General features: G+C 37.1%; 1 protein-coding gene across 3 annotated transcripts in view; it reads left to right on the top strand.

Moving 5' to 3' along the window:
* The window catches only part of LOC106875709 (uncharacterized), a 40230-nt gene that overhangs the window by 13472 nt on the left and 14770 nt on the right, over positions 1-11988 (top strand). The window contains exons 1-2 of one of the 3 annotated variants that reach the window (XM_052968626.1): positions 5929-6241; positions 10905-11013. The exons of 1 other annotated variant lie outside the window; for it this stretch is intronic. In XM_052968626.1, coding sequence (XP_052824586.1) covers positions 11005-11013 — 9 coding nt within the window. In that variant the 5' untranslated portion in view covers positions 5929-6241; positions 10905-11004. Of the gene's footprint in view, positions 1-5928; positions 6242-10904; positions 11014-11988 lie in introns of those variants that run through there. One more of the 3 variants, XM_014923956.2, reaches the window with a different exon arrangement.

Here is an 11988-nt window from a genome sequence, read left to right on the forward strand (position 1 = left end):
TCTCTCTCCCCCTCTCTCTCTCTTTCTTTCTCTCTCTATCTATCTATCTCTCTCTCTCCCCTCTCTCACTCTTTCTCTCTCTCTCTCTCTCTATCTATCTATCTATCTATCTCTATCTATCTCTCTATCTATTTATCTCTCTCTCTCTCTTTCTCTCTCTTTTACCCTTCATGACACTATTTTCTACAGTAAAAATATTTCTCCAAATTGTAAGCTGAATCCAGCGTCTGCCAAATCATGTTGATCCGAGTATCCTTTCATATTTTATAAGAACAAAAGTGGTTTTAATTTATTCATGTCAGCCTTTACCAAATACAAACCTGCATTCATAATTTATTCATGTCAGCCTTTACCAAATACAAACCTGCATTCATAATAACCCTGCAAAACACAATATTATGAAGTTGTCTCCGCAGTATTATACGTTTATGTATTTTATTAGTCATGATATTCAATAAGTAAATTTGTAATTACTAGCTACGTTTCTATGACAACTACTGAACAATTGACAGTGCTCTGTTTGCTGAAGAAAATTCACAACACCCAGTTGGAGGTAATATGATAAAAGGCAATTCAACAAAGACGTTAGAAAATATATATATATATATATATATATATATACATTGCTGTTACTGACAACTTTAAATTTCAATTATAAGTCATGTATCCATTTACATGAACGCTTTCAATCGCAAAGGATTGTCATTGTTATATTCAAGAGGGGTGTGGTTAGCCAAAAGGCATTCATGCAAAAAAAAAATGAATAATAAGGTTAATATAGAAGGAGGAAAGCCAAAAAGGTAAAGAGAATTAAAGCTTTAAACAAAGCCAGACTGGAAGTCAGTTGAGGAAAAAGAAAGAAGGAAAATGGTGTGAAGGGTAAAGCCAAAGGCATTTACCTTTTGCACAATACAGATCTCACATATACAGCCTTCATGACAACCACATTTACGTATTGTTGTACACACATAACGTAAACACAAGAGCGTGGGAGTATACGCACCCATACATACTTGCATTTAAACACACAATGACATTTACACAACATAGATCAAGGAAAATCTTGGTGAGGGCGGAGGACACCAGAAGTGAGCGCAGTAATGATGTGAGGTGGAAGGCATAAAAATTAAAAAGAAAAACTATGTTGTACGTTTATACTCTACTGTACATACGCTCTTACGTTGAAGATGAGGACATTTTTCATTGGGTTTGTCATTTTAATCATTGTGCTGGAGAATACCAAAAACTGAGAGACGGTTAGAGTAGTGAGAAAGTTAAAAAAGGAAGCCTACGACTTGGAGGAGTTTCTAAGGCTTGTTACATACATCGAGATGTTCCCGGAACTGATCCTCCATGCAACGAGCTACCATGGCCATGTATCATTAGGGTGTTTCAATGCTAAGAACTATTTTACATGTGAGGAAATATTTGACTCTATTGACCGTGGATTTGTGATTTAGAAGAAATGTGGTTTGAGAAATGTAGGGACAAATATAGGAACGGTGGACGGATACAAGTTGAAGTTCTAGGCTGGGTGGAACTTGGTACAAGAAATCTACTGAACAGAAGGTTACATATATTTTGTCATCTCTTTTTGAATGAGAGAAGCAAAGACTCGGGGGAGGAGGATCACTTTTTAAAGTTATCTCTACAGATTTTCTATAGAAATTAGAGCCAGCACTGAAATTAGAGCCATCGCTTCGTATACGAATACGACCATGTAAACACTGCGATCGAAGATAGAAAATGGGTAATGGGTGTATATGCATGTTTCCTGAGTTATTGCTCCTTCTTCAGCACCACATCCAAAAACCATCAACCATCCACGAACACATTGTGTAAATAGCAACCAGGATAAATTGGCGCGGTTATTTGGTTCAATTGTAGAAGGCTTTAAGTTACGGAGTATGGCTTGCTGAAGCGACCGGGTTGCAGGAAAAAAAGTAAAATGTATCCAGTCACGAAGCGTAGAAGTCTTTGTGAAATGAATCCCTAGGTCTGACTGTTTGGGCTCAGATTTCTTTGTCATTTCCAAACAACAAACAAATATATTTAGAACAACCACGAGTATTACATGTCTAACAAGTAGATGAACTTCTCTACTCAGTTCGAAGACAGATGTCATCGACCATGATTTTTGATTCGATATACCGGACACTATTGCAGTGCTTCTGATACTGTTTTGATATCTAGAGTTGTTGCAGCTGTTCATGCTTTGTTGCATTCCTCTGACAGCACTGAAATTCGATATTCAGCCATCTGCAAAGAGAAGATCGTGGACAGCAGTGGTTTCAATTTTAGCGACTGTTTTCATGCAGGCGAATGACTATGTTAAGTCTGCCATCCATTTTGTAAAGGATGTAAACACCTGGAACATTATCTATGAAGGCGTCCGTGAGTATTACCAAAAGCATCATATCGACGCCAATACACAATAACTATTTCGTACTATTGTTGACAGGAAAGACAGTCGATGCTCACCGTTGTAGAAGGTTCAAACCGTCATGCTGTCGTGGAACTGCCAGATAATGTTTGCCAGACAAAATTTGTCTGAGCTGCCAAACTTCCAAAGATTTTAGTGATGCATTGTGCTAAATGCCTTGGTTAGATCGTCAAATGGTGTATATATTCTAGTGTTCTTGGCATTTCTCCTGCAGTTGACTCACAGCAAATACTATATCTACAGTTCCATGTCCTGCACGGAAGCAACATTGGCTTTCTGGTAGCAGATCGACCTTTTGGTATATGATAAGATGGTTCAGCAGAACTCCAGCCAGGATCTTTCATCCAACAATCATCAGCAGAGAAATGCTACGATGATTATTGTATAACTAACTGACTTTCTCTTGAATTGTAGATGTGGATTGTCAAAGGTTCTTTGAATTATTGTTCAATGCCCAAGCTCCAGAAAGATCTGGCCACTTCTGATCAATTTCTGTTACGGGATCGATCATCCAGGTTTAAAATTTCGGATGGTATGGCTCTGTGCCAGGAGCTTTTCCACAGGTCAATTACTTAAGGGCCACGTCTGTGTCAGTAAATGATTGCCAAGTTTAAAGAGTTTCGATTTGAAGGTAAACGAAAGATTGCTGCTTCGGTTGAGGATGCCAGTTGAGGACTTAATCGAAGTGGTTCTGTCCATTTTTCTAAAATATGTTCATCTATGAGAAGTGTTGATCCGTCAGCGTTTAGAAAAGGTGCAGTTCCTGTGAACTGAAGACAACTTTCAATGTGTCCGAACCTCTTCGACTCATGCTTATTACCAAAATGCTGGTTCTTGTCAGCGTCTTTTGCAAAGCCAAGTTTTGGGAGATGTGTCTTTGTTGGTTTTGTCTACCCTCTGGCGTAGCCGTTGACTTTTACACTAACAGAGTAGGTAATACGATTCTATTCCAATAAATATAATCAACAGAATTGATAAACTTGTGATCTATGTCGGAATGAATCGGAAGAAAACTAAAATCGTTATCAGACGCGAGCAAAACTAAAGTAGATAACTCATGAAAATGTATGTGTGTACGTACGTGTGTGTGTGTATGTGTGTGTGTGTGTGTGTGTGTGTGTGTGTGTGTGTAATATTTTATAAGACTTTCTGCAACACAGCAACCAACTGACCTTGTAAAACGTAAAACCATAAGAATAATTTCACCTTCAAAATGAGACGGGTGTAATATAAAATTTTTTACTAAATATCCTCTATTCTCAGAAGCATATTTATCCATCCATCCATCCGTCCGTCCATCCATCTATCCATCCATCCATCCATCCATTTCTCCACCCACTATTCCTGGAAAGGTTGTGTGTGTGTATGTACGCGCATGTGTGTGTATGTACGCGCATGTGTGTGTATGTACGCGCATGTGTGTGCGTGTGTGTGTGTGAGTGCTAGGGGACCAGATTCATTTGTATTTATACTCATATATATATATATATATATATATATACACAAATATAGGCGCAGGTGTGGCGGCATGGTAAGAAGCTTGTTTCCCAATCACAAATTTCCAGGTTCAGTCCCATTGCATGGTACTTTGAACAAATGTCTTCCACTATAGCCGTGGGCTGACCAAAGCCTTGCGGGTGGATTTGGTAGACGGAAACCCGTCATATATATGTATGTCTGTGCGTGTGTGCATATCCGCGCGCATATGTATGTGTGTGTGTGTGTATGTCGGGGGGAGGGGTAGAGAAATCCGCTTCCATAGGGTCCTATCAGAAGCAACCCTCATTACACTTTCCGGCTGGATTCCCAACCGTAACCAACTGAGACTGGACATCATCCAAACATCTCGTTCTTGGTCGAGCCCTAGGTCTCCTGTTGGATAGATCAGCTTGAAAAGCCCGTCTTGTGATTTTTTCCTGCGACATTCTAATCACATGTCCGCATTAACGGATTTGTGATCTCTCAATGCAGAGACGTAGCGGCTCGACTTGGAGATACTTTCTGATCTCCGAGCTATGTATCCTGTCGAAGTAAGGTTGCGAAGATGCATTGATTTATGCTGCTAAATAAGAGCTGTTATATTCTTGTCTTAATTTCGTCTTATTTTAACCTGAGCTTCTTAAATTCCCAGGTCAAATTTCACCGAAGTCAGCTGCGCCTTTGGTCCTTCCAGGGTCGATAGAAATAAAGTATCAATCGATAGAAATAAAGTACTTTGATCGTTGATAAATTCGGTTGGGCGATTCTTCGATATTGGTCTACAGAGTGTCGGAACGAGGAGACGCCGTCATTCACACTCTTTTTCAGCGAAGCTTCTTTATGTCATGAAAGAAGGATGAATGACGTCAAGTACCAATATCGAAGGATTACTATCGGCTGTTTCCCCTCTTCCACATTTCTGCCTTGAGCCTACGTAAGAAATTGTTACTTTACTAACAAATTAAGAAGCGATCTATTTGATGTTGGTATGTAGAAAAAAAAGGGGGGAAATGAAATTCATAGCAGTTATCTCCATGAACAAATCTTTAGTTTCCTACGCATATTACACACTCACTCATTTATAATCTCTTTTTCTTTTTTACATTAAGTATGCCTTCTCTCTCTCTCTCCCTCTCTCTCTCGTGCGTGCGCGTGTACGCCAACTTCTAGATGTTTGTCAAGGAATGTGAGGAACGGAATTCTTTTTTTTTTTTAATTTTAAAAAATCGTAATTAAAACATGTTAAACAGATCATGGATTTTTTTTTCCGTCACATGTGTCACAAATTTTGTCGTGTGTGGTTGTTTGGTATAATCAATTGCATCGATTTGTAACACCTACCTAGTTCATATTTTATCGACCTCGGAAGCATGCAAGTTGAAGTCGACCTTGGGATGCAGTCGAACTCAAAAATATAAATGGACGTAACTATATACGATAAGGCATTTTTTTCCCTGGCTGGCTCCCAATTCTGTTTAAAATTAGTGCTTGCTTCCTTACTGGCACTCCAGTACACACACAAACGCATGCACCTACACACACACATACACACACAGAGCAAGCGAGACAGAGAGAAAGAAAGACAGAAGATGCACTTTTTTGATAACCACATAGACTCACAGTCAGATGTACGAAGATTTGTTTGCCCAAAGATTCTTCAAGAATATCAAAATACGTCGAAACACGCTGAAGCATGTTACGTAACCGTTGTATCAGTTTCCAAAATTACGAGCCACGCTTCCTAAAAATAATCATTCCAAGAAATGTTATGAATCAGTTTGTTGTGAGGTAAAAAGCCTAACTGCCAGTTTCCGCGGATCTTATTTTACTAAAAATAATATTAGCGTCTGTCGTTACCTAGCAACTAAATGCGTTGGCGTGTAAAAGTTGGTTTGCGATAGAGTTAAATGTTTTTCTGCGTTTACTTCCGTTAATCTAGGGGAGGTAACTCTAAGTTACTTTAAAAAAATACTGATAATTTCTGAGATCCTTGTAAAACGGCCACTAAATCAGTTGATGCGCACGCACACATACACACTAGCGCGCACACACACATATATACACGCACACTGTCACACACCTTCGACCACAAAGCACAGTCATTTATGATACTTTCATTTTAGTGATTTAAAAGTACTTCGTGACAGATACACATACACAGATACACATACACACACACATACACCTACGCAACACACTATCCTATCATGCTATCACTCTCTCTCTCTCTTTTACTCTCTCCTTCATACACACACACATACACACACATAGACACAATCAGTCAGTCACTCACAACACGATATTCGCCGTCAGTCAAAGGTAAGCCCTGCCTCCTCATTATAACTCTCTCTTATGTAAACGCTTTGGCTATACTGCATTTTAACTGTGGAAATTAGAAACTGCGTGTATAAACAAATAAACTCACTGTATTGACAAATAATGTATTAACCTCTTGTTATTGATAAATGACATTAAGAAATAGATTATTTTTTAGCAATGTTTATGTTATTAATCCGTGATAGAATGACAGTAGAATACATTCCTTATCTATTTAGATCTGCATATTCATTTGCTTGTATATAATTCGTTTTAAATCGTTTAAATACAAATAAACTATTTGTTTATATCTTTTTTTTCTCTGATATCATCTTATGATGAATCTGGACACCTCATTAGTGATGTTATCTGGTGAACCTGAATGTTTAGGGTGTTTAAGTGATCAGATACCCTTACCTAGGCGACCCGGCCAGGTTGATCGAGACCCAGTTTATGATCAGTTAACACTTCCTCATTCATGGCTCACACCTCCTCTGACTATGGCCATCTTCAAGCAACTTCTGCCTCGTTAGCCAGCTTCGTGGCCTTCCACTAACCGGCCCTTTTGATACCCCCAGTATGTTGGCTTTGCAGAAGGACAGGTGCATTCCACTTGAAAGGGTTCACATCTTACTCATCATAAAACGATATAATTGTAAGAAGCTCGTAATTTTCAATCATTTTACACACACACACACACACACACATTATATATACACACATACATACAGACAGACAGATAGACCGGGGGGGGGAGAGATATAGTTATGTTTCGTTTCTTGTCACTTAAATCCATCTGAGTGAATGAAATAAGGGCAAAAGTAAAGAATACATACACCCGGTGTTTAGGGTTTAGGGTTAGGGTTTTTGTTACTCCGAAAACGGGTGGTGTACATATACATTCCTTACCCCCGCCGAAATAAGTACCTGTAACATTGCTCGTGTTGATTAAATCAACGTTACCTGGCTCTTTGCAAAATTTCTCCTTTGTGCCTTGGCAAAAATCAATAATTCATTAAAGGTGTGACGTGAAATAAGAGGTTTGACCCTGATGACATTTGGTTTTGATATCACTTTGTGATATCTCATTTTGTTTGTCAATAAGTGAGCCGGGGAAGAAGGGAGGGGCAGTGTCCATGATCTCTGCTAATCGTTTCAGCCTGTTGAAAAGGATACGTCTAGTGCCCAGCCTGAAAGTCTGCATGTTATTATCTGCAAGAAAATCGTGGTTTGAGATCGAAATTTGAAAGCTCACAATATAGGGAACTGTATTAAGTGTTTCCCGAGTAGATGTTCAACTGAAGGTGGTGAGCTGGCAAAAACGTTAGCATGCCGGGCGAAAAGCTTAGCAGTATTTCGTCTGTCTTTATGTTCTGAGTTCAAATTCCGCCGAGGTCGACTTTGCTTTTTATCCTCTCGGAGTCGATAAATTAAGTACCGGTTGCTTACTGGGGTCGATCTAATAGACTGCCCCCACTCCCCAAAAATTTCGAGCCTTGTGCCTAGAGTAGAAAAGTAGATGTCCCACTGTGTATCACCTTGGGCAAGTATCTTCTACACTTGTGATTGGATTTGGTAGACGGAAACTGAAAGAAGCCCGTCGTGTGTGTGCGTGTTTGTTCCTCCACCACTGCTTGACAACCGGTGTTGGTGTGTTTACGGTCCTATAACTTAGCAGTTCGGCAAAAGGGTTCAATAGAATAAGCACCAGGCTTTAAAATTCTTCAAGGCGATGCCCCAGCATGACCGCAGTCTAATAACTGAAACAAGTAAAAAAAAAAAAGATATCACCCAAAAGCTTATATGAGAGGTATTAATGTACAAATTGGATAACTGGGATATTGTGGCACTTATGCTTTTACTATAAGCATTAGTAGTATTAACCTATAAAGTGCTGGGATTTGCACTTACATAGCATGGACTGCTGAGCACATTTTATGAAAATGAGACTACCAAGCACACATAAAAAACAAAAAATAGTTTAAATATCGGATCATTTTTAAAACGGGGTCCACATTTTTCATTAAGGTTTTACGTAGTGTTTTTGGTAGCGAAAGACTTTCAAACTTCGTATACTTATCTATTTTGTGTTATAGAACAGAAAAATATTTTTGTATTCGAATTTATTTCATGTAAAAAATTGTCTTATTTCGATAATTTCAACCAATCACTGACAAGTATTCAGTTGTTTACATTTACTCCTTTGGCTCACTAAGCGATGTAAAGCGTATTTAATCTCCATACCTTCGTTTTATTTGCTTTTTTCATTTTAAATTTGCTTTAACCCTAACCCTAACCCTAGGGTTAGGGTTAGGGTTAATTGTTTCAGAATCGTTTGTTTATGTAGTCGGCACTTAATGTATATCGGCTGAATGGACGTCAGTGATTGGTTGAAATTACAGAAATACGACAACTTTAACATGGAATAATTTATGGATTTCTTTTTTTTTTAAGAAGACTAAGAGAAAAAGATGTTTTATATGACACATTCTACCAGTGTTCCAAGTTTCAAAGTGTTTCGTTAATGAAAAATGTGGCCCCCGTTTTAAAAAAGATCCTAAATATCTTCTTAGTATATAATGGTGGTAAGTTTTACATCATCTGAAAAGTCATTAGTGGAACTATTAGTCCTCTTGCATTCTGTGGGGTTTTGGAGCGTTTGAGTGACATTAGACCCCAACAAACGCCCGTAAGTTAAATGCATCTATCTGGGCCACGATCATGGCCTGTTGACCTGTGCCTGACGGCCATGAACGTGGCCTGTCATGCTTTATGTGTTAAATGTGTAGCTTTGACAGAACTGCAACTCAATAAATCCAGTCTTGTCAATATTGTGACCCTTCAGTTGACAGATTTTCATTTCTTATCTATTATAATCACAACGTTTATTTAGAGCCGTGGTTCTCAACCATTTTCTACTTGTGGACTCCATTGATTCCTATTTTTATAGTCAAATATTAGGAATTATACGAAAAAATTGTTAAAATATTTTGTGTTGTAGAGGTGCAATTAATTTATTGCTCATAATCTTTTAACATAAAAATTTTGTATGGACCCCCAAAGGTCATATGAGCCCTGGTTGAGAACGACTGTTTTGAAGTAAGACTTCAAATATGTTCTTATATCAAATTAATGTATATGTATGTGTAAAGTATCTACCTCTACTGTATAGGGGCAGTCTGTATGTGGTCGTTTGACTTGCTAGAAACAGCAGCCAAATCTCCATACCATCACCTTATCGTCTCAAAAAAGAACTCTCTGGATAATGTAGTCTAAGATACAATGTTTGAAAATATGATGAGATGGTCATGGCTAGAACGTCTTTGATCTAGATCTGCTGAATCAAGGCTGATCCAAGGGTAAACAGCGACTGAGAGTTGACATCTGAAGTGATGCATTGCAATGAAGTTTCTTTTCCCAATTGAACTATTCTGCTAAACTTAGCCACCTTAACTTTTGGCCTAATTGGGCTGGTTGATACTGACCGCTTCTGATGTTTGTATATATATATATGTGTGTGTGTGTGTATATATATATATATATATATATATATATATATATCTGTTGGAGTTTTAGCACTTTAGCTGCTATTTCTGAACTTCGGTATGTGGTGAAGCAACTGTTGCTGATCCCTTAATTATGTTTTTATATATATATATACAGGGAGAGAGAGAGTGGGATGTGTAAATATGTGTTTGTATGCATGTCCATATATATGGAAGTGTATACACATACATATTTGCATATATATATATATATATATATACATATTTGCATATATATATATATATATATATGCACATACAGACACACATGCATACACACACATGTGCACACAAACGCGCGTGCACTCACACGCACACAGAAAATTGGAGGCTGGGTAATATATCTGTTTTTTGAAATTCTATGATGTTGAACACCTGGTTGATTTTCTGGGAAAAAAAATTCTTTTTTGGAATATCTCAAACCACACATCTAAGCTATAAATAAATATTGGGCTAAAAAAAACTGGTTTGAATAGAAGATATATAAAAAAAAAAAAAACCTAGAGGTTGTACTTGGGACTGAAACCACACCTCCTGTGGTCATGACAGACATTCTACCACTGGACTAAAGCAATCCTATAAATTCTTCTAACCATTTTTCTAACTTTATTCTAACCAGCAAATATTGTATGTTGTTAACATTCTAAAGATAAAGTTTCTAAAATGAATAGAGAAATTCAAAGGATTGCTTTTATCCAATGGTAGACAGTCATGTCTATGGGAGATGTGGGTTCAAGTCCCATAGGGAGTCTTCAACTTTTTTAATAAAAAATGGTTTTTTAACGCATTATTTATAGCTTTATGTGTGTACTTTTGAAATATTCTAAATAAGAATTATTTCAAATTCTTATGATGTCAATAAAGATACTGATTTATTCATTTTAGTATTAATGATTACAGGAACTGACTATGTGTAAGGTCTATGTTGTAATCAGAAAACTTAAAGTTAATACTGAATAATTTAATATTGAGTATATTCAGCAATTGTTTTTAAATAAGGGATTAATTCAACCTCCTACTTTACAATATATATATGTGTGTGTGTGAGTATGTGTTTGTTTGTATATATGTATGTATATTTGCTTGAGTATGTATATATACACATGACTGGCTTCTTTCAGTTTCTGTCTACGAAATTAACTCAAAAAGCTTTGGTCAACCCAAGGCTATAGTAGAAGAGAATTTCTCAAGGTGCCATGCAGTAAGACTGAAACTGGAACGATGTGGTTGGTAAGCTTATCTTTGTGTATTACACACAACAATTTATCAAAAACCATTGTTTTATACTTATAATGTTTCACAACACATTAAAGAGTTACACATACAATTTTTATAAAAATAAAGCTGTGTCCAAAATGCAAGTGATAAAGATATTTCCAAGCAAGGATATTTATTACACCCATTTCAGTGGGTATTTTCAATAGAAATAATATAGATTTCATTCAATGAAACATAATACATAAGGGGAGTGGTCATGGAATTCACTTCAGTGCATACCTAAATGTGTATTAGTACAAAAGATAACATAAATATGCTTTGACCGTGAAGGAGTATGACGACTATCACTTTTTTTAAGTAGAACACTTATGTGACTTGTAGTTTTGTTTTTTTTTAAGCTCTTTTATATTTTTTTCTATGCTTTAACATAAAATATAACGAGGAGATTTAATCATCCTGCCTCTTTTCTAATGACTTTTTGTTTTTTTTTAGTATATAGCTATATGGATGGGATCAGACATGGCTATGTGTGGTTAAGAATTTCTTTTCTAACCAAATGGCTTCAGATTCAGTCCCACTGGTAACCTTGGCCAAGTCTCTTTTACTATAGCCCCAGCAGGCCGACAAAAGCTTTGTGAGTTGGTATGGTTGACAGAAATTGAAAGGAGACTATCATGCGTGCATGTGTGTGTTCCGGAAGAAAATTATTCTGGTCCTTATCAAAGGACACTCTCTTTCCGAAGTTAGTCTGATTAGGGATAAAGTTTTTAGAACTAAAGATTTCTCTAAGTAAAATGAAACAGTGATATTACTGCTTCAAGGAAGTATGTTTTTAATTATATGTGTGTGTCTGTGTGTCTTTTTGTTTGTCTCCTGTAACTTAGCAGTTCAGCAAAAAGATATCATTAGAATAAGTCCCAGGCTTATAAAAAGAAAATAAGTCATGGGATTCATTCATTAATTCAACTAAAAATTTTTCAAGGTGGT

Source organism: Octopus bimaculoides, chromosome 6 (assembly GCF_001194135.2).
Source record: "Octopus bimaculoides isolate UCB-OBI-ISO-001 chromosome 6, ASM119413v2, whole genome shotgun sequence".
In the NCBI taxonomy this organism is placed as follows: Eukaryota; Metazoa; Mollusca; class Cephalopoda; order Octopoda; family Octopodidae; genus Octopus; species Octopus bimaculoides.